This window comes from Saimiri boliviensis, chromosome 2, assembly GCF_048565385.1.
Source record: "Saimiri boliviensis isolate mSaiBol1 chromosome 2, mSaiBol1.pri, whole genome shotgun sequence".
In the NCBI taxonomy this organism is placed as follows: Eukaryota; Metazoa; Chordata; class Mammalia; order Primates; family Cebidae; genus Saimiri; species Saimiri boliviensis.
Window position 1 is genome coordinate 13,425,894 of NC_133450.1, and position 23,229 is coordinate 13,449,122.

The 23,229-nt window shown below is 50.4% G+C and overlaps 1 protein-coding gene across 1 annotated transcript; it reads left to right on the forward strand.

Moving 5' to 3' along the window:
- The first annotated feature begins 1,990 nt into the window (after positions 1-1,990).
- CILP (cartilage intermediate layer protein) lies at positions 1,991-22,918 on the forward strand. The gene is made up of 9 exons (XM_003940888.4): positions 1,991-2,149; positions 4,027-4,194; positions 6,814-6,906; positions 7,534-7,803; positions 9,564-9,743; positions 10,776-11,090; positions 11,826-11,934; positions 13,554-13,711; positions 18,636-22,918. The coding sequence occupies exons 2-9, from the start codon at positions 4,134-4,136 to the stop codon at positions 21,002-21,004; spliced, it is 3,555 nt and encodes a 1,184-aa protein (XP_003940937.3). The 5' UTR covers positions 1,991-2,149; positions 4,027-4,133; the 3' UTR covers positions 21,005-22,918.
- The last annotated feature ends 311 nt before the right edge of the window (positions 22,919-23,229 follow it).

Below are 23,229 nucleotides of genomic sequence, written 5' to 3' on the forward strand. Positions count from 1 at the left end.
ATTCCAATTTTTCTCCTATCCTTTGATCTGGCAATTGTGGCTCAGCCTCTGTCTGTCTGTCTGTCTGTTCCTTGGGCCATCAGATTTCATATGGGCTTCACTCAGTTCAGATGTCTGCAGTCAAAGCCATGGCCAAAGCTGCATCATGGCTTGGTTCTGATAAGTTGGACCAGACTGGGGCCAACTACGGGGCTTATGAAGCAAGGGCTGGGGGCCGAGAGGGAGACTGGGCTCCAGGAGATAAAGCAAATCAGATTTATGCCCCAGGTCTACTTGGGAACCAGGGAACCATTGCTGTTCAATGTCCTTTCTCCAAGTCTCCTTGGTCTCAAAAAAAAATTGTTGCCCAGGCTAGAGTGCAATGGTGCACTCTCAACTCACTGCAACCTCTGCCTCCTGGATTCAAGCCATTCTCCTGCCTCAGTCTCCTGAGCAGCTGGGATTACAGGCACATTCTACCACACCTGGCTAATCTTTCTATTTTTAGTAGAGACGAGTTTTGCCACGTTGGTCAGGCTGATCTTGAACTCCTGACCTCAAGTGATCTACCTGCCTTGGCCTCCCAAAGTGTGGGGATTACAGGCATGAGGTACCGTGCCTGGCCTCTCAGCAGATCTTGTCAGGGCAGTCCTCAGAGAAAACAGCTTTTACACACACACACACACACACACACACACACACACACGGGAAGACACATATACAGGAAAAGGCACAAACACACACACACAGAGCTCCTGGCATACGAGTATGCACTGTTGTACTATGGAATCATTTCCATGTGAGGCTCTTTCCTCTAAGTGCAAGGATACATCCTTTTTCTTGTGGCTTCCCAGTGCCCAGTCTAGAGCCTGGGAATAAGAGCTCAGTAAAGGTACGTGGAGAGAGTGAGTGGACCCTGGTGTGGATGGCCAGAGGGCCGGACCTCCATCTCCAGTTGCCGGCATGAGGCGGGACGCCCAGCCCAGGTTAGATGAGCCTGCTACATGGGGCAGTACTGGAAGCTCCCACTGTGGTCCCTAGTACGCTCTGTCTTCATCTTCTTCCTTCAGCTGGGGCTCTATCACTGTGACCAGTCAATCTCAAAATGTGGTCCATGAACCAGCAGCATCAATATCATCTGGGAGCTTGTTAGAAATGCAAACTCTCAGGACCCCACTGAATCAGAAACTCTGGGTGGGGGTCCCGAAATCTGCTTTAACCACCCTCCAGGGGATTCTAACACGTGTTAAAATTAGAGAACCACTATCTGTGCAAACGGATAACCTCATGTTGGGGCCAAGGGCCGGGAGTGGGGCTTCACGGCACGTGCAGCTGCCTACGCCCCCTACAGGTAAGACTGGCTGTTCACATGGTGGATGTCCATACCTGAAGTCAGACACGCACTAACACACAGGCATATACGTGAGCAACAAGGTCTCAGGAGAGTCCACATGCTGGCGCTCTGGGGTCTCAGTGGGTACCAGCAGGAACCCAGATGGAAGTGGGGAGGAGAGAGGAAGAACTGTTCTCGCCAGCTGACAACCTATGCCCCGCAGTTCTTTGGTCTCTCGTCCCTTCTGAGGTTCCCTGAGTGATCCCTCAGAAGCCAGAGAAGCTGAGTAGTTGCCCAACTCAGACCAGACACACCCAGCTGAGAAGCCAAGGTGGCCTGTGTGCCTAAGAGTGTTTGCAGTATGTGCTAAGACCAGCAAAGTCTTTTCTCTGTGTAGGTGGGCCAGGGCCGGGGGAATGTGGGACATCAGCAAGCAAGGCTTAGGCAAGAGCATACCATCCCCTGGGCCACGAAATGCTGCCCAGATGCAGAATTCCCCGCGGCCCCTTCCCAAGACTGTTTCTCGTGCCCAACCTGCCTCCTGACCCCTCTCTCTCTGCTCTGGACTGTGAAGCCCCAGGCCACTGCCCACCTGGCCCATCACCAGGTCCTGTGGCATCTCCGCCTCAGGATCTGGACATAAAATCCTGGCCTCTGCGAGCTGCAGGGGACGTGGGGAGGGGAGAGGGAGGCTCAGGCTCAGATCTGGTTTCGCTGCTGCTTCCCCTGGCTGGCTGCCACAGGCTGAGCCACCAGCTGTGCTATATAAGGCCGGCGCTGGACTGCGAGAGAGAGGAAGGCTTAGACCCCCAGCTGAGGAGTCCTGCTCAGAACACGGTGAGTTCCATTTCTGTTCTCCTCACCCCCCTGCTGGGCTCCACTGCTCTTGCCCTCCCCTGGCTACTCCATTCCCTTCTCCCCACCTCCCCCCACTTCTTGCTGCCTGACCCTTCGTCTTCCACAGAGAAGACCCCCTTTCTGCTTTGGGAATCTGCTTTCCCCCATTGGCCCAAAGTCCTTTCCCTCCCCTTCCTGAGGTCAGGAACCCCCAAAAGGTCCCCACTTAGGGTTTCGTTACCTCTGGGTGCCCTGCTTTTTCCCACGGCCAGCCAGTCTGCTTTATCCAAGTGTTCTGAGGAGCGTGGGATGGCGAGTCTAACCATCAGGGCATATGGTGAGCAGACGGCGGGGAGGCTGAGAAACCTCCGTGGGCTGCCAGATGGGAAATGGTTTTTCCACCAAGTGTCTCAGGCCACCTCGGCCTCCAGACATCCCTGGAGCAGGCTCAGGCTCAGGCTGAATGCGGTGCAGGCCTGCAGACTGCTCAGCTCCCTGCTGGGAGCCCAGAGTGAGACGCACAATGTGGAGGCCTTTGGGACGTCCTGGTGACTCTGCTCCCTCATCCGAGAAACAGGTAGCGGTGGGGCGAGCGGTTTTAGAGCGAGAGTCTGAAGCGTGGGGCTGGTTTGTTCCTCCCCTGGAATAGCCAAGTGTTTTCAGATATTTATTTATTTATTTTTTTAGAGACAAGGACTCTTCCCTTTCTTAACCACACCCTGGACTTAGGAGAGTGAAGGGAACCACTTTCGAATCTCCAGAAACCAGTCAGATTCTGGGCTGGCCGGAGCTCTGGGAAGAGATAAAAATGTTCCGCTCAGCTGCAGCCTGGACCACGCATGTCCCTTGTTCCTTGCCCTGTCCCAGACCTGCTTTCCTCTCCCGACTCTTGCAGTTCCTCATCCACGCTCAGCAGTTACTGGGGAGCCCTGGCCTCTCGCTGTGCCTCCCGTCTGCTTTCCCTTGGCTGGCTCCTGGCTGTGTAACCCTCAGTCAGGCCCCAAACAAAAAGGTCAGAAATGCGTTCCAGCTGCAGCCCGTGCACATCTGGGAATGTGTTCATGGAGGTGGTATGTCCGAGGCATGCACCCTCCAGCCTGCCTGCCTTAGGAGAGGCCACTGTGGTCGGAGCCAGGTCTTCCTGGCCTTAATATGTAGCCCCCTGTGCAAGAGTGTGAATTCTATCAAAGGATGGCAAAGCAAATGCCCCTCAAGCCTAGGTCTTAGAAGTGATTAATGAGTCACCAGGAGGCTGCTGGGAGTGAGCCCTGGACTGTCCTCGTTGGCAAGGAACCTCCTTGTCCCTGCTCTTCCTTGTACCCCATCTCCATGTGGGGCCCTGGAGCCTACACCCAGGGATAGAGCCTAGTCTGCCCCATTCGAACTCAGATTCTGAGCCTCTGCCCCTCCCAAGCTGCCTGGTGTCACAGTTCAGACTGATGTCACTCTCTTAAGACATCATTCTGTCCACTTTTCCCTCCTTGACAGGTCAAAAAGTATTTCTGCTTGAGCCATAAGAGGTGATTCAGAGGCCGGGCGCGGTGGCTCAAGCCTGTAATCCCAGCACTTTGGGAGGCCGAGGCGGGTGGATCACGAGGTCAAGAGATCGAGACCATCCTGGTCAACATGGTGAAACCCCGTCTCTACCAAAAATACAAAAAATTAGCTGGGCATGGTGGCACGTGCCTATAATCCCAGCTACTCAGGAGGCTGAGGCAGGAGAATTGCCTGAACCCAGGAGGCGGAGGTTGTGGTGAGCCGAGATCGCGCCATTGCACTCCAGCCTGGGTAACAAGAGCGAAACTCTGTCTCAAAAAAAAAAAAAAAAAAAAGGTGATTCAGAAATATGGAACCTGACAAGCTTTGTTTCTTTACAGGTCACTGGATCTGAGCAACTTCCCAGGGGACCACATTCCAGAGTCAGCAACTCTGTGAAGCACCCTCACCCACCTCTTGCCACGTTCCCACGGGGCTTAGGGGAAAGATGGTGGGGACCAAGGCCTGGGTGTTCTCCTTCCTGGTCCTGGAAGTCACATCTGTGTTGGGTATAGGCTAAGTATCTGCTGGCTCCTAAATCTTCCACTTGCCTCAGTGAAGTCATGTCTGGTCTGGGACTGAACTCTGCATCTGCCTTCAGACACAGCAAAGCCTTCAGACCTGAGGCCACTTTGTGGATTTATTCATAATTTATATCCTGTTTGTTCCCCCCCACCCACACACTTGAGATAGTTCCCAATATTAAAACTCACAAAACAGAACCTTTATATGAGGAGAGGGCGGAGCAGTCATTCAGAGGGAGGAAAAAAAAGATAAGAGGGTTATTTTTAGCCCTTGAGTAATAAATTTCGCTCTGAGCTTCCTGGCAGCCAAAGTAATAGGGAATCACAAGAAATCAATGAGTTCTCAGAAGCAGTTTTGGGTTTGGGATTTGGTCTGTTTTTAGGTTTTTTATTTTTATTTTTATTTTTTTTTAGATGGAATCTCACTCTGTTGCCAAGTTAGAATGCAGTGACGTGATCTCAGCTCACTGCAACCTCCACCTCCTGAGTTCAGGCGATTCTCCCACCTCAGCCTCCTGAGTAGCTGGGACTACAGGCGCATGCCACCATGCCCAGCTAATTTTTGTATTTTTAGTAGAGGCGAGGTTTCACCAAGTCAGCCAGGATGATCTCCATCTCTTGACCTCATGATCCACCCACCTTGATCTCCCAAAGTGCTGAGATTATAGGCGTGAGCCACCACACCCAGCCTGTTTTTAGTTTTATAAAAATTATTTTGGCCCAAAGCTCAATTTCATTTAGACCCTGCAGCCGAATTTCGCAGGCACACCGGAACCCCTTCCGGTCTCCTTGCCCTCTGACTGCATTCTCTGGTGATACTGAGGAACTGTAGAAAGATTTTGTCTGGTGGAATGGAAGACTTCCCAAGCCATCTAAGCATCAGAGCTCCCAGCCCTCCGCTGCACACTGTCTCCTACCTTTTCTCCTTCCTCTCCTGATTTCTAACCACATACTCAGGGAAAGAAAGGAAGAGAAAAAGAGAGAGAGGGGGAGGGAGGAAGGAAGGAAGGAAGGGAGGGAGGGAAGGGAAGGAATGTAAAAAAAAAACCCTCTTTTAAAGCCGTATGCCTTGCAGGATTTGTGGCCACAAATGCAGGAACAAAGGCTGTCTCAGCCTGGAGCCAACCCCAGTGTGTACCCGCCTCCTGCTTTGCTCTTTCCACCCTGACAGCTGCTGCTTGTGAAGATGATTAACATTCAACCGTCTGAGGGGAAATCAGATTAGGTTGATTAAAAGAGCTCCCATCACCTCAATTAAGTGGCATAGAGAATTCTGATTTGGCTCCTGGAGTGAGCGTTAATTGCCTATCAAAGCTTTTGCAGCCCTCTGCTCTGTGTTCTCCTTCCCATTCTGGAGACCCCAACCCCGCCTCAGGTTGGGTACAGCTGGAACTGCTTGTGGCCTGAGGACCCTGTACCCATCCTTAGGCAGTCCCTGCCAGCCTCGTGTAGAAAATTGAGGACCACTGCCCCAGTGAGGCCATATGAGTCTTTTATGAGAGTGGACTCCCAAGGGAAAGTAACTGGACATCTATCGTGCCAGGCGTTGAGCTAAAAGGAGTTGCTAGCACTTACTCAGCATGCATTATGTGCTAGGCGTTCTAAGTGGATTTTATGAATGAGCTTCTTTAATCCCCACAATCCTCTAAGGCAGGAACTATTATTATCTTTATTTTATGATGAGAGAACATGGGGTCAGATGGGTTAAGTAACTTGCCCAGGGTCATACAGTTAGAAAGCGGCAGAGGCTCAGGAGCCCACACTGTCAATCTACATATACATACTTCAGAGAGGTTTACATTCTATCTCATGGAATCCTCATGCCAATTGAGTCACCGTGCTAGGTGGGAATTAATACCTCCATTTTACAGATGAGGAAAACAAAGCTCCATTCTGCCAAGAAGGTTAGGTGCAGACACCAAAGCAGGAGTCCCAGGCCACTGGCTGCTCAGTAGCATCTGATGATCAGTGTCTAGAACAAGAGTGAACAGGGAGCTACCATTCATTGAGTATGTACTACATGCCCGGTCTCTTTACATTCATTATCGCCTGAGTAAGGCACCAGGACCCTAGGAAGCAGCAATTGTTAATGCATTCCTATTTTTTTTTTTTTTTTTTTGAGACGGAGTTTCACTCTTGTTGCCCAGGCTGGAGTGCAATGGCGCGATCTCGGCTCACCACAACCTCCGCCTCCTGGGTTCAGGCAATTCTCCTGCCTCAGCCTCCTGAGTAGCTGGGATTACAGGCACGAGCCACCATGCCCAGCTAATGTTTTGTATTTTTAGTAGAGACGGGGTTTCACCATGTTGACCAGGATGGTCTCGATCTCTCGACCTCGTGATCTACCCGCCTCGGCCTCCCAAAGTGCTGGGATTACAGGCTCGAGCCACCGCGCCCGGCCCAATGCATTCCTATTTTATGGAGAAACAGGCTCAGAGGAATAAAGCTTTTCTGAGATTGCACAGCGATAAGCAGCAGAGTGGGGTTTGAACCCGTGCCTGGGGCTCATGCTCCATCCACCGCCTCACACTGTTTCCCTGCATCTTGAGGAGGCCTGTAACTCCCAGCCCTGGCCTCTCACTTAGCTCTCTTTCCGGCCCGCAGGGAGACAGACGATGCTGACCCAGTCAGTAAGAAGAGTCCAGCCTGGAAAGAGGAACCTCCTCATCCCTGCCAAGCCTGCCAACACCCTGGAGAGTGAGTTGTGACTAGAGCAGGGAGGGGCTGGAGGGGGGAGTCTTTACGGAGCTTGCTAAGTAGATCTCTGAAGCCAGGGCATGATGTCAGGGTTCCATGGAAACCCACTTTTTAAGGCATTTGGCCTCCATCTCTGTTCAGGCAGAGGAACTTAGTGTATAAGACAGCTCCGAATCAGGAATCTGCCTGATATGTTTCAGGAATGCTGTGGAGCTTGGTGGGGCCGGACCACAGGCTGGTGGGAAGGGAGTGGGGAGATAAGTCTGGAGAGATGGCTGTGGCCAGCTCCTCAGCACCCTGAATGCCTAAGAGGATCTTAAAGCTGGGGTTGATGTGGCCCAAGGCACATGGAGAAAGCCCACCCTGATTGCAGGGTCAGGGGTGGGTGTGAATGATGTAGAGAAGGAGCCTTGATGTAGAGAGATCAGGCAGAAAGTTACTGACGTGGTTCAACCAGGCTGATGAGAGCTTGAACGGAGGCCTCAGCAGTGGCAGGTGTAGAGGGGATTGGAGAGAACCTGGTGAGACAAATGTGACCCTGAGACCAGCTGGGGGTGGGCGAGAGGGAAAGGAGAACTGGAGCTCACCAGGATCACCGCTCCTCCCCAATTTGGCTATGTCTCTCAGGCCCTGGTGAGTGGACGACGTGGTTCAACATCGACTATCCAGGAGGGCAGGGCGACTATGAGCGGCTGGATGCCATTCGCTTCTACTATGGGGACCGTGTATGTGCCCGTCCCCTGCAGCTAGAGGCCCGGACCACTGACTGGACACCTGCGGGCAGCACTGGCCAGGTGGTCCATGGTAGTCCTCGTGAGGGCTTCTGGTGCCTCAACAGGGAGCAGCGGCCGGGCCGGAACTGCTCTAATTACACTGTACGCTTCCTCTGCCCACCAGGTAAGCCAAACGCCTCCCACCCCTACCTGCTACTTCCCACTAGTCTCTACTCAGGGAGAGGGAGAACCTGCCTCTGGCCACCAGAACTCTCCACATCACACACATGCACATGCTTGGACTCTCTGTTGGAAATAGATGCTCGGTGCCGCAAAGAAAAATCAGCACTGAGATAAAGGATCTTTCAGCAACACAAATTTTACTTCCTGGACTGCAGGAAGGGTACTCTCACTAGTGATCATGCCACACGAGAGGACAATGAACAAAGGAACACTCACAAAATGTATCCCTTACACATATGGGGTCGTCTTTACTGCTGTGTCTGATCTCCATTGGCTGGAGCCAGACCTCACAATCTAAACTAAAACCTGATTGGCTAACAACTTAAAACTTTTCTAAATAGGTAAACGCAATGGCGAGCTGGTACATGTCTTGTGAGCATGCCCAGCAAACATATCTTGGTTCAAGTACAAGGACATGGAATGTACTATGTGCCTGTAAGCATGGCATGTCTAACAGCTACATAGAATAGGGCTTAACATAGTTATTAGCTCACTTATGATTTAACAAGAAAGGAAACTTTACAAAGGAACTTTTCTACTTCCCACACTCTCTAATAATAACCAAGTAGTGTCATTAGTGCCAGAACCTTCCCAATACTGTCCTGTGTTTATAGGTACTCTCTATTCAACCTTTTTTTACTGTGTTTGAGTGACACCATGGTGAAGACCGCAGGTTCTGAAGTGGGGATGCTTGGGTTTGAATCCTGAGCCTACCATGCAACGTGTCCCCTAGACAAATTTTCTGAAGTTCTCTTAGCCTCTGGTTTCTCCTACGTAACACATGGGTAATAGTAAGTCTTCATAGGGGTTTTTAATGAGGATTAAGTGATATGAATGCAGAGGCTTAACTCAGGTAAATGCTCACTGAGTGTTTCTATTCTTGTTCCTATGTGCCAGATACTGTGCTAGTTATTCACATTATTCAACCTTTACAACTGATCTTTGAGGGATCTCCATCTTGACAAGTTACACGAGGTTCAGAGAAGCTGGGTAACTTCTCACGATTCCATAGCTGATAAAGCAGACCTGGGGTTTGACCCACGTCTGTGTTAGCAGTCCATGCATTTATATCCCCTCCCACCATGGGTAATACAGATGATAGGGGGAACAGATCTGCTCCCTTCTTGGATGGGGATCCTCCCCCTTGGGGTTTCACAAGATCCCCCCGGCCCAGGCACCAGAGGTGGTCAGCTGGGGTGGGAGGTCAGGCTCATCTGGGCAAGGTGTGAAGACCCCATTCTTGTACACAGGCCTCAGGCCAGAGGTGAGGAAGGTGGGCAGAAAGGGGCTTCTTGTCCAAGTCATTGCAGGTTCTAGGCCCTGACTTCCCAGGGGCCCCTGACTTCCCAGGGAGTCCTTCCATAAGAGCATGAGCCTGTTTCCACGCTAGTGAAGAAGAAAGATAGTGCTATCCTTGCACATCCTAGGACAGCATATCAAAGTCCCAGTGCTTGGCCAACAAGCCCCTCTCAGGGCCACTACTAGCCCATAGGGTGCCTCTGTGCAAATTAGAGACATCACTTCCTCAAGACTTTGGACTTCTATCTGTTAGAAAAATCATTACAGTAAATATAAATATCAGTGACCTCTATGACATAAATGGACACCTTGTCTTTACCAAAGAAACAGCTTCAGGGTCAGATTTCCCAACAGAATCCCCTCAAGAGAGAAGTCAGACTGTCTGTTGATCCCACTTTGCAGGATCCCTGCGCCGGGACACAGAGCGCATCTGGAGCCCGTGGTCTCCCTGGAGCAAGTGCTCAGCCGCCTGTGGTCACACTGGGGTCCAGACTCGCACACGCACCTGCTTGGCAGAGACGATGTCACTGTGCAGTGAGGCCACTGAAGAGGGTCAGCACTGCATGGGACAGGACTGTAAAGGTACCACTCTCCCTCCTGGCACTAGGCAGGGTATGGTGGGTGAGGTTGAAGAATGAGAATTTAGATGGTCAGTCTGAGACTGATGGATTCCTTCATTTACTTACTCATCAAGTATTTTTTTTTTTTTTTTTTTTTGAGACGGAGTTTCGCTCTTGTTACCCAGGCTGGAGTGCAATGGCGCGATCTCGGCTCACCGCAACCTCCGCCTCCTGGGTTCAGGCAATTCTCCTGCCTCAGCCTCCTGAGTAGCTGGGATTACAGGCATGCGCCACCATGCCCAGCTAATTTTTTGTATTTTTAGTAGAGACGGGGTTTCACCATGTTGACCAGGTTGGTCTCGATCTCTCGACCTTGTGATCCACCCGCCTCGGCCTCCCAAAGTGCTGGGATTACAGGCTTGAGCCACCGCGCCCGGCTACTCATCAAGTATTAACTCAGGATCTATTACGTGCCCTAATGAGGGATATACAGTATAATATAGGAACACAGGTCAGGGTCAGTTATCATAGCCTGGGGGAATCTGGGAAAACTTCCTAGAGGAAGTGTTCTGAGCAAAGTTTTTTTGTTTGTTTATTTGTTTTGTTTTTTGAGTTAGAGTCTCCCTACGTTGCCCAGGCCGGAGTGCAATGGCACAATCTCAGCTTACTGCAGATTCCACCTCCCCGGTTCAAATGATTCTCCTGCCTCAGCCTCCCTAGTAGCTGGGATTACTTGTGCATGTCACCGCACCCAGCTAATTTTTGTATTTTTAGTAAAGACAGAGTTTCACCATGTTGGCCAGGCTGGTCTCGAACTCCTAACCTCAAGTGATTCACCCGCCTCGGCCTTCCAAAGTGCTAGGTGTGAGCCACCGTGCCTGGCCCTGGGATAAGTTTTAAAAGATGAGTAGGAGTTAGTCATGCAGGCTGATAAGGAAAGGTAGTAAAGGCCAAGGAGGAGGGGAAGCGACATGTGAGTGTATAGGTTGTGATGTTGACTGAAGGAATGCCAGAATCCATAGAATCCCTGCTGATGTGGCCCCTTGTCCCACAGACTGTGACCTGACCTGCCCAATGGGCCAGGTGAATGCTGACTGTGATGCCTGCATGTGTGAGGACTTCGTGCTTCATGGGGTTGTCTCCCTTCCCGGAGGTGCCCCAGCCTCGGGAGCCACCATCTACCTGCTGACCAAGACACCTAAGCTGCTGACCCAGACAGACAGTAATGGGAGATTCCGAATCCCTGGCTTGTGCCCTGATGGTAAAAGCATCCTGAAGATCACAAAGGTCAAGTTTGCTCCTATTGTACTCACAATGCCCAAGACTAGCCTGAAGACAGCTACCATCAATGCAGAGTTCGTGAGGGCAGGTAACTAAATTCTCTGGGGTAGGGCTGGTGAGAAGGTCCAGATTTTTAAATAAAAGGATCACAGTGCTAAAAGCTGGCTTCCCAGCTCACTCAGAGTAAAACCCTGAATCCTTACCATGGCCCAAATGGCCCTATACACCAAATCACTCTACTCCAACTGCAATGGGCTCCTATCTGTTCCTCAAACACGCAGGCACACCCCTGCCCAGGGCCTTTGCACTTGCTGCCTGTGTTCTGTTTAGAATGCTCTTCCTGTAGATATTGGCATGGCTTGCTCCCTCAAATGTATGAGGTCTTCCCTGGCCACCTTATCTAACAGTCAATACGGTACACTGAGATTTGGAGGTCACAGAGAGAAAGGCTTGGGAAGTTCAGAAATGGTGCAGGAAGGCCAGGAAATTCTGCCAGGGGCAACAGAAAGTGAATATTGCACTATTCAAAACAGCCAGTTCTGTCCTAATGGTAGTGCTTAGGAATCCTGGCTGACACGAGGGCCCCTTGTTTCTCCACTGACCCACCCAGATGCTGCTTGACAGGCCATGGAACAGGTCCCAGGATGGGGGGTGTGGAAGGGTAGACTCCACTCTGAACCAGTTCCCTTAGGACCAATGGATATGGGCTGGAGGTGAGGGTGAAGCCATACAATTTTCACACCACCAAAGACCCTGAGGTCACACACACACACGCACACACACAAACACACACTCAAAACGTGTTTCTCATCTTCTGTCCCAGAGACCCCGTACATGGTGATGAACCCTGAGACAAAAGCACGGAAAGCTGGGCAGAGCGTATCCCTGTGCTGTAAGGCCACCGGGAAGCCCGGTCCAGACAAGTATTTTTGGTGCGTATTCTGCCAGTTACCTTGCCCAGTTCTCTTGGAAACCAGAGCTTTCTTGCATTGGGTCTGGACTCATTAATAAGAACAATAACCAATAGAATAAAGTTACAAGTAAGGCACTGGTACAGAGCCCGGATGTTGGAACTTACAAGTGTGAGCCAGTGGGGTTGGGAGCCAGACAACCAGCAAGCTCTCTCATTGTACCCTCAAAGCTGGGAACCCTGTGGCGGGGCACAGTGGCTCACACCTGTAATCCCAGCACATCGGGAGGCTGTCACAAGTGGATTGCTTGAGCCCAGGAGCTCGAGACCAGCCTGGGCAACATAGCAAAGCCTTGTCTCTATAAAAAGCTTTAGGGGCTGGGCGCGGTGGCTCAAGCCTGTAATCCCAGCACTTTGGGAGGCCGAGGCGGGTGGATCAAGAGGTCGAAAGATCGAGACCATCCTGGTCAACATGGTGAAACCCCGTCTCTACTAAAAATACAAAAGAACTAGCTGGGCGTGGTGGCGTGTGCCTGTAATCCCAGCTACTTAGGAGGCTGAGGCAGGAGAATTGCCTGAGCCCAGGAGGCGGAGGTTGTGGTGAGCCGAGATCGCGCCATTGCAGTCCAGCCTGGGTAACAAGAGCGAAACTCCGTCTCAAAAAAAAAAAAAAAAAGCTTTAAAAATCAGCCAGGTGTGGAGGCTTCTAGTCCCAGCTACTTGGGAGAATGAGGTAGGAGAATCACTTGAGTTCAGGAGGCAGAGCTTGCAGTGAGCTGTGATCACACCACTGCACTCTGGCCTGGGTGACAGAGGGAGATCTTGTCTTAAAAAAATAAGCTGGGGTCCCCTAGAGCATCTCTGGTCTTGGGGATCGGACTTGTGTATCAGCAGGACACAGAACAAAGTTCCCAAGTCCTGCTTTTCCCAATAAAAGTAAACAAGGGAAGAATCCCTTATGGCTGTGAGTCCTTTATCGTTCACAAACATTTTATAGCTACTCTCTTGTTTGACATGCCCAACAATCCTGTGAAGTCAGCTAGAGGTCATTGCTGCCATTTTATTATTATTATTTTTTTTCTGAGATGGAGTTTCACCCTTGTTGTCCAGGCTGGAGTGCAATGGCACGATCTCGGCTCACTGCAGCCTCCACCTCCCAAGTTCAAGTGATTCTCCTGCCTCAGCCTCCTGAGTACCTGGGATTACAGGCGCATGCCCCCACACCCAACTAATTCCTTTTTTTTTTTTTTTTTTTTTTTTTAGTAGAGATGGGGTTTCACTATATTGGCCAGGCTGGCCTTGAGCTCCTGACCTCAGGTGATCCACTCACCTTGGCCTCCCAAACTGCTGGGATGACAGGTGTTGAGCCACCATGCCTGGTCATTGCTGCCATTTTATAGACCAGAAAGCTGAAGCACAGACAGGTGAGATAGGGAGGGGGGTTGTCCCAGCCAGGTACATGGTAGGGCTGGGACTTAGAACAAAGTTCCTTGTCTCCCAAGCCAATTAGTGCTCTTGGATGAGCCAAGTCAAAGGGGAACCCATTTACCATCTGTCTTCTTGGCTACCTGCTTCTGGAACTTTCCCAGGGATACCTGCCCTCCCACTGCCATTCAGGTTCTTCCTCTCCGTCCCTTGCAGGTATCATAATGACACATTGCTGGATCCTTCCCTCTACAAGCATGAGAGTAAGCTGGTGCTGAGGAACCTGAAGCAGGAGCAGGCTGGAGAGTACTTTTGCAAGGCCCAGAGTGATGCTGGGGCCATGAAGTCCAAGATTGCCCAGCTGATTGTCATAGGTAAGCCTGTCTGGGTCCCTGGGGGCCCTGGGTCTGCAACAGGGATGGTCAAGCACCCCAGTGCACATAACTACACAGTAAAAGCTCAGGCTAGCTGGGCACAGTGGCTCATGCCTATAATCCCAGCACTTTGGGAGGCCAAGGCAGATGGATCGCCTGAGGTCATTTGAGGCCAGCCTGGGCAACATGGTGAAATCCCATCTCTACTAAAAATACAAAAATTAGCCAGGCGTGGTGGTGTGCACCAGTAATCCAAGCTACTTAGGAGGCTGAGGCAGGAGAATTGCTTGAACCTGGGAGGCAGAGTTTGCAGTGAGCCGAGATGGTGCCACTGCACTCCAGCCTGGGTGACAGAGCAAGACTCCATCTCAAAAACAAATAAACATAACAAACACACACACACACACACACACACACACACACAAACAAGAAAGAAAAAAAGAAAAAGAAAAATGCAGCTAAAACAGGAGGTAAGGGGCTACAGACTGTAATAGATGGTAGATACCTCCCAGGTGGGAGTGACCACAGATGGCTACTTGAGGGAGCAGCTTTCTAGCTGGGGCTTAAATAATGGTTCTCAGTTTGGGCTGCCCCTTTGTATGACCTGATTGGGTTTTTAAAAATATTGATGCCTCAGTCTTACCTCCAGAGAGTCTGACCTAATTGGTCTGAGATGTGGCCTGGGCATGCATAGTTTAAAACCTCCCCATGTGATTCCAATTTGCAACCAAGGTTAGAACCCCTGGTCTTTTTTTTTTTTTTTTTTTTTTTTTGAGACGGAGTTTCGCTCTTGTTACCCAGGCTGGAGTGCAATGGCGCCATCTCGGCTCACCGCAACCTCCGCCTCCTGGGTTCAGGCAATTCTCCTGCCTCAGCCTCCTGAGTAGCTGGGATTACAGGCACGCGCCACCACGCCCAGCTAATTTTTTGTATTTTTAGTAGAGACGGGGTTTCACCATGTTGACCAGGATGGTCTCGATCTCTCGACCTCGTGATCCACCCGCCTCGGCCTCCCAAAGTGCTGGGATTACAGGCTTGAGACACCGCGCCCGGCCTAGAACCCCTGGTCTTAAAGAACGGTCAGGGATTGTGTATGTGGAGGTGAGGGTGTTCCAGATTGAGGGGCCAGCATGGGTAAACATATAGAAGTGGGAACTAAGGGGGCCTTACAAGAAAGGGTGATCTAAAGCTGGCTTCAAGAAGAGAACTGGAGTGTGAGAGATTCGAGGTCCAAGACCAATCCGGAGCCCGTCTTTGGAAAATGGGTAGGAAGGAAGATAGTTTAGTAATTGGCCAAAACAAAACAAAACAAAACAAAACAAAAGGCAAAGGAGGACAGAATGTATTGGAAGGATCCTGGACTACTTCAGACTCTTAAAAGGTTGAGCAGCCAGGTGCAGTGGCTCAAGCCTGTAATCCCAGCACTTTGGGAGGCCGAGGCAGGTGGATCGCGAGGTCAAGAGATCGAGACCATCCTGGTCAACATGGTGAAACCCCGTCTCTACTAAAAATACAAAAAATTAGCTGGGCATGGTGGCGCGTGCCTGTAATCCCAGCTACTCAGGAGGCTGAGGCAGGAGAATTGCCTGAACCCAGGAGGCGGAGGTTGCGGTGAGCCGAGATCGCGCCATTGCACTCCAGCCTGGGTAACAAGAGCGAAACTCCAACTAAAAAAAAAAAAAAAAAAAAAAAAAAAAGTTGAGCACGAGACTTCAGGACAGACAAGACACAGGGTACTCTGGACATTGGCAGAGACGTGGAACCCTCAGCGGTGGTCCCAACTCATCCCACCAAGCCTCCGTGCTTGTTACAGTAATTTTAAATATTGCTTTGTTATTATGAAGTTAAATTTATAGATAACTACATATAATTTCCAAATGTATTTGTACATGGTCCTAAATATAAAACAAAGAATAAATTTTTAAATTTTTTTTTTTTTGAGGAGGAGTTTCGCTCTTGTTACCCAGGCTGGAGTGCAATGGCGCAATCTCGGCTCACCGCAACCTCCGCCTCCTGGGTTCAGGCAATTCTCCTGCCTCAGCCTCCTGAGTAGCTGGGATTACAGGCACACACCACCATGCCCAGCTAATTTTTTGTATTTTTAGTAGAGACGGGGTTTCACCATGTTGACCAGGATGGTCTCGATCTCTTGACCTCGTGATCCACCCGCCTCGGCCTCCCAAAGTGCTGGGATTACAGGCTTGAGCCACCGCGCCCGGCAATTTTTAAATTTTTTTTTTTTTTTTTTTTGAGACGGAGTTTCGCTCTTGTTGCCCAGGCTGGAGTGCAATGGCGCCATCTCGGCTCACCACAACCTCCGCCTCCTGGGTTCAGGCAATTCTCCTGCCTCAGCCTCCTGAGTAGCTCGGATTACAGGCACACGCCACCATGCCCAGCTAATTTTTAGTATTGTTAGTAGAGACGGAGTTTCACCATGTTGACCAGGATGGTCTCGATCTCTTGACCTCGTGATCCACCCGCCTCGGCCTCCCAAAGTGCTGGGATTACAGGCTTGAGCCACCGCACCCGGCCAATTTTTAAATTTTTAATATAAAATAGTGTGTATTCCCATATGTAAATGCTTTGGCACATTGACACGAGAAGACAAACCAAGAAGTTAGCCACTTGCACTTAAATCCACCATAAACATGACCACTACAAATGCTAATGGGTACAGAGGTATCATTTTGGCATTCACAGTGCTTAGATAATAGTGGTGTAAAACAAACAAACAAACAAACAAACAAAAACGATAATGGTGGTGTAGAAACGTGATGTTCCCAAGATGAGGAACAATTCTTGGTATTGTTCTGAGCTAAACAAAGTACAATCTTAGCTCAATTTATATGGCAGTTGCATTCTTGAAAAATTCAGTATGTGGTTAAAGCCATGTAAAGGATAATAAGCTCTGATCTTTTCATTCTTTTAGATGGAGTCTTGCTCTGTTGCCCAAGCTGGAGCGCAGTGGCACACTCACAGCTCACTGCAGCATCGACCTCCCAGGCTCAAGCAATCCTCCCACCTCAGCCTCCAAGTAGCTGGGACTATAGGCACGTGCCACCACGCCCAGCTGATTTTTGTATTTTTTGTAGAGACAGGGTTTCATCACATGCCCAGGCTGGTCTCCAACTCCTGGGCTCAAGCAATCCACCCACCTTGACTTCCCTAAGTGTTGGGATTACAAGTGTGAGCCACTGCAGCCGGCCAAAGCTCTGATCATTTTAAACAGGTTTTCTACCTAAATGAATGTCTGGTGAGATGTGTGAAAGTCATTCAGAAAACAGAAAGATTCTTTTTTTTTTTTTGAGACGGAGTTTCACTCTTGTTACCCAGGCTGGAGTGCAATGGCACGATCTCGGCTCACCGCAACCTCTGCCTCCTGGGTTCAGGCAATTCTCCTGCCTCAGCCTCCTGAGTAGCTGGGATTACAGGCACGCGCCACCATGCCCAGCTAATTTTTTGTATTTTTAGTAGAGACGGGGTTTCACCATGTTGACCAGGATGGTCTCAATCTCTTGACCTCGTGATCCACCTGCCTCGGCCTCCCAAAGTGCTGGGATTACAAGTGTGAACCATGGTGCCCAGCCTAATTTTTTTTTTTTTTTTTTTTTTTTTTTTTGAGACGGAGTTTTGCTCTTGTTACCCAGGCTGGAGTGCAATGGCCGGATCTCGGCTCACCGCAACCTCTGCCTCCTGGGTTCAGGCAATTCTCCTGCCTCAGCCTCCTGAGTAGCTGGGATTACAGGCACGTGCCACCATGCCCAGCTAATTTTTTTGTATTTTTAGTAGAGACGGGGTTTCACCATGTTGACCAGGATGGTCTCGATCTCTTGACCTCGTGATCCACCCGCCTCGGCCTCCCAAAGTGCTGGGATTACAGGCTTGAGCCACCGCGCCCGGCCCAGAAAGATTCTTTACGCAGAACAGTAACCAGGCATTGCAGGACACAGAACATCAATGGCCGGCCGGGCGCGGTGGCTCACACCTATAATCCCAGCATGTTGGGAGGCCGAGGCAGGTGGATCACGAGGTCAAGAGATCAAGACCATCCTGATCAACATGGTGGAACCTTGTCTCTACTAAAAATATAAAAATTAGCTAGGCATGGTGGCACGTGCCTGTAGTCCCAGCTACTCAGGAGGCTGAGGCAGGAGAATTGCCTGAACCCAGGAGGCAGAGGTTGTGGTGAGCCGAGATCGTGCCATTGCACTCCAGCCTGGCTAACAAGAGTGAAACTCTGTTATCAAAAAAAAAAAAAAAAAGCCGGGCGCGGTGGCTCAAGCCTGTAATCCCAGCACTTTGGGAGGCTGAGGCGGGTGGATCACGAGGTCAAGAGATCGAGACCATCCTGGTCAACATGGTGAAACCCTGTCTCTACTAAAGATACAAAAAATTAGCTGGGCATGGTGGCACGTGCCTGTAATCCCAGCTACTCAGGAGGCTGAGGCAGGAGAATTGCTTGAACCCAGGAGGCGGAGGTTGCGGTGAGCCGAGATCACGCCATTGCACTCCAGCCTGGGTAACAAGAGTGAAACTCCGTCTCAAAAAACAAAACAAAACAAAACAAAACAAAACAAAAACAAAAACAAAACAAAAAAAAAGAATGTCAATGACCCCTACCCACAATATGCCAGTAGCATCCCCAATTTTGGTGATAACCCAAAACACCTTCATACATTTTCAAGACCCCTCCATTGAGACAAACCACCGCTATAGCGGTCTCATCAACCAACTGTGTTTCACCGTATATAAAATGGGATCAGTAATAGCTGTTCCATCTCCTTCAGAGTGTTCTGTGAGGATGAGGGTCATGGATATACAAGTCCTTTGAAAATCATAGAACACTGTAGAGATGTAAGGTTGAGGTGCTCTTTGTGTAGGATGTAAACTTAAATCTTAATTTCCACACCATTTCCCTCTGCAGCACCTGACGAGACTCCTTGCAACCCAGTTCCTGAGAGCTACCTTATCCAGCTGCCCCATGATTGCTTTCAGAATGCCACCAACTCCTTCTACTATGATGTGGGACGCTGCCCTGTCAAGACCTGTGCAGGGAAGCAGGATAATGGGATCAGGTGCCGTGATGCCGTACAGAACTGCTGTGGCATCTCCAAAACAGAGGAGAGGGAGATCCAGTGCAGTGGCTACACGCTACCCACCAAGGTGGCCAAGAAGTGCAGCTGCCAGCGATGTACAGAAACTCGGAGCATCGTACGGGGCCGTGTCAGTGCTGCTGACAATGGGGAGCCCATGCGCTTTGGCCACGTGTACCTGGGGAACAGCCGTGTAAGCATGACTGGCTACAAGGGCACTTTCACCCTCCATGTCCCCCAGGACACTGAGAGGCTGGTGCTCACATTTGTAGACAGGCTGCAGAAGTTTGTCAACACCACCAAAGTGCTACCTTTCAACAAGAAGGGGAGTGCAGTGTTCCATGAAATCAAGATGCTTCGTCGGAAAGAGCCCATCACTTTGGAAGCCACGGAGACCAACATCATCCCCCTGGGGGAAGTGGTTGGTGAAGACCCCATGGCTGAACTGGAGATTCCCTCCAATAGTTTCTACAGGCAGAATGGGGAGCCCTACACAGGAAAAGTGAAGGCCAGTGTGACCTTCCTGGATCCCCGGAATATTTCCACAGCCACAGCTGCCCAGAGTGACCTGAACTTCATCAATGAGGACGGAGACACTTTCCCCCTTCGGACGTATGGCATGTTCTCTGTGGACTTCCGAGATGAGATCACCTCAGAGTCACTTAATGCTGGCAAAGTGAAGGTCCACCTCGACTCGACCCAGGTCAAGATGCCAGAGCACATATCTACAGTGAAACTCTGGTCACTCAATCCAGACACAGGGCTGTGGGAGGAGGAAGATGACTTCAAATTTGAAAATCAAAGAAGGAACAAAAGGGAAGAGAGAACCTTCCTGGTGGGCAACGTGGAGATCCGTGAGAGGAGGCTCTTTAACCTGGATGTTCCTGAAAGCAGAAGGTGCTTTGTTAAGGTGAGGGCCTACCGGAGTGAGAGGTTCTTGCCCAGTGAGCAGATCCAGGGGGTTGTGATCTCCGTGATCAACCTAGAGCCTAGAGCTGGCTTCTCATCCAACCCGAGGGCCTGGGGCCGCTTCGACAGTGTGATCACGGGCCCCAATGGGGCCTGTGTGCCTGCCTTCTGTGATGACCAGTCCCCTGATGCCTACTCTGCCTATGTCTTGGCAAGCCTGGCTGGGGAGGAACTACAAGCAGTGGAGTCTTCTCCTAAATTCAACCCAAATGCAATTGGCGTACCGCAGCCCTATCTCAACAAGCTCAAGTACCGTCGGACGGACCACGAGGATCCACGGGTTAAAAAGACAGCTTTCCAGATTAGCATGGCCAAGCCAAGGCCCAACTCAGCTGAGGAGAGCAATGGGCCTATCTATGCCTTTGAGAACCTCCGGGCATGTGAAGAGGCACCGCCCAGTGCAGCCCACTTCCGGTTCTACCAGATTGAGGGGGATCGGTATGACTATAACACAGTCCCCTTCAGTGAAGATGACCCTATGAGCTGGACTGAAGACTATCTGGCATGGTGGCCAAAGCCGATGGAATTCAGGGCCTGCTATATCAAGGTGAAGATTGTAGGGTCCCTGGAAGTGAATGTGCGATCCCGCAACATGGGGGGCACTCATCGGCGGACAGTGGGGAAGCTATATGGAATCCGAGATGTGAGGAGCACTCGGGACAGGGACCAGCCCAATATCTCAGCTGCCTGTCTGGAGTTCAAGTGCAGTGGGATGCTCTATGACCAGGACCGTGTGGACCGCACCCTGGTGAAGGTCATCCCCCAGGGCAGCTGCCAGCGGGCCAGTGTGAACCCCATGCTGCATGAGTACCTGGTCAACCACCTGCCACTTGCAGTCAATAATGACACCAGTGAGTACACCATGCTGGCACCCCTGGACCCGCTGGGCCACAACTATGGCATCTACACTGTCACTGACCAGGACCCTCGCACGGCCAAGGAGATTGCGCTTGGACGTTGCTTTGATGGCACATCTGATGGCTCCTCCAGAATCATGAAGAGCAATGTGGGAGTGGCTCTCACCTTCAACTGTGTAGAGAGGCAGGTAGGCCGCCAGAGTGCCTTCCAGTACCTCCAAAGCACCCCAGCTCGGTCCCCTGCTGCAGGCACTGTCCAGGGAAGCGTGTCCTCAAGGAGGCAGCAGCGGGCGAGCAGGGGTGGCCAGCGCGAGCGTGGAGCGGTGGCCTCTCTGAGATTTCCTGGAGTTGCTCAACAGCCCCTGAGCAACTAAGTTGTGTGGTACTTCACCCTCTTCTCCCCTAGACTGACACACAAACTGTCACTTGGTTAATTTAAGCACATCTGTTTTGGTGCAATTTGCTTGTTTGTTTCTTCATGCCTTTACTTACTGTCTTTGTCCCATGATACTGATTGGCATGCGGCCCCCAAATCGGCAAAATAAAGCCCCTTTGTGAAATTGTTCTTTAAAAGAAACTCAAGAAACTGGCCACTGGTAAAACTCTGCAGCTTCAGCTGTTCTTCATTTAATGCCATTAATGCAAATATACTTCCTCTTTTTTTTGCATGGGTTTGCCCACCTCTGCAATAGTGATAATCTGATGCTGAAGATCAAATAACCAATACAAAGCATATTTCTTGGCCTTGCTCCACAGGACGGAAGCAAGCCTTGATCATAGTGCATGCATATGAATGGAGGCGAAATAAAGAAATAAAATGCAATACTTTTTACTTGAAATGTAAATAACTTATTTATTTCTTTGCTAAATTTGGAATTCTAGTGCACATTCAGTTAACCTATTAAACATAGGATAATCATAGTTTCTCTACCAAGACTGGAAAGAACATCTACTGGTATTCACAATGACACCAGGTTGCTAATTGCATTTGTACATTACCCTTTGCATTTGCTTTTGTTCTTGCCAGTGTAGCCCAGGGCAGATGTCAATAAATGCACATTCTGTACTTTGATTCTGAGGCCACTGTCCTGTCTTTTAACTATTAAAGTGAGCCAGCTGCTCAGAGGGGTACAGGGGATTCTGGAAGGCAGTCAAGGGTGGTGTAAGTCCTGGCCCCCTAAGTTACAGGGCAGGGCAACATAGGCACACACTCCAGTGGTGTGTGGATCATATTTTCCATTTGCAGAAAATAGCAGAATCCTGGAGTTGTGAGCATGCTCCGGGCTCCTCAGCAAGACTGAAAACATGTCCCAGTTGTTTTTTTTTTTTTTTTTTTCCCTTCTTTCCAATACTTTGGAGCTTATACAATAGCTTGGCTCAGGCTCTGACAAGCTGGCCAAGTGGTCCTTTGGCTCCCTCCACAGCCTGTTGCCTTCTCCAGCTGGGCTGGCTGGCCTCATGCAGCAATGATGAGCTTTTTCTTTTTTTTAAGCTCTTCTAAAGATGTTCAGCTTTTCCAGACACCAGGTCTCTGTTGTGTGTTACAGACCCTGTCCCTAGAGGAAAACAACTGGTCCAAACGGACAGAGTTTTGGTTTTGGAAAAGGTATTTGTTTTAAAATAGTAACTCAGAGGCCCATAGGTGGTACCAGAGCAATCTCGGCAGCATTGCAGTCAGGGTAGCCGGGCGTGGGCTTGGGTAAGATGCACTCATTGCCCCTATCCCAGCCCCTCAGAATCTGTCAGGCCAAAGGGTTTGGGGGAGGCGAGGGCACTGCTTATAATCAGGACAAAAAGCTTTCCCTGATCCCCTGGCCAGCCTAGTGCAGCTCCATTAGCCATCTCTGGCCTGGGCTGGATTTGTACTCTTGGATCACCATCTGGCCAGCTCCTGGGAATTTGGTTTGTAATCAGTTAGAAATTTCTCTAGCTGAGCACATCCCAATAACCACAGAGAAAGCAAGCATCTGTAGGACTGAGGACTTGTGATTGCAACTTGACCCACTTCCAGACTCCACGTCTGTCCCACTGCTCCCAGGAAGCAGCTCTTACTGACTGTCTAGGGAGGCCTGACTGCCCCTGCTGAGGGGTCAGTGTGCAGTTATCTGCAGCACCGGTGGCCCAGCCACTTCAGGAGCCAGAGTGCATGCTGCTTCAACCTGACCACCAGTTCCCTTCAAACTCACAGGCAGGAGGTGCTGGGGAAGCTGGGTGGACTGGTTCCCCACTCTAGGCACTTCCCTTGCTGTTCTCAATTGAGAGTCTGAATAAATGGACTCCAGTACACAGCATCTCATGCCTGACTCTTTCCTTCACTCCCCAACATTTATTGAGTGCCAAACCATGTGTGCAAATAGACAAGCTTTGATGAAATAGTACAAAATATACGATACGTCATGGCATCAGACTTTGAGGAAGTGGCGGTCAGAGAGGGCTTCGTAGAAAAGGTGACATCTAGGCCGGGCGTGGTGGCTCACGCCTGTAATCCAAGCACTTTGGAGGCCAAGGCGGGCGGAACACCTGAGGTTGGGACTTCAAGAACTGTCTTTCATCAGTTCTGGAAAATTCTTAGACTCTTTAAATATTGCCTGTTCTCTTA

Excerpts from the sequence above, each read along its gene's own strand:
- CILP (XM_003940888.4), top strand. The coding sequence starts at position 4,134 with ATGGTGGGGACCAAGGCCTGGGTGTTCTCCTTCCTGGTCCTGGAAGTC. Across the intron at positions 4,195-6,813 it reads GGAAGTCACATCTGTGTTGG|GGAGACAGACGATGCTGACC; the intron begins GTATAGGCTAAG and ends TCCGGCCCGCAG. Across the intron at positions 9,744-10,775 it reads CATGGGACAGGACTGTAAAG|ACTGTGACCTGACCTGCCCA; the intron begins GTACCACTCTCC and ends CTTGTCCCACAG.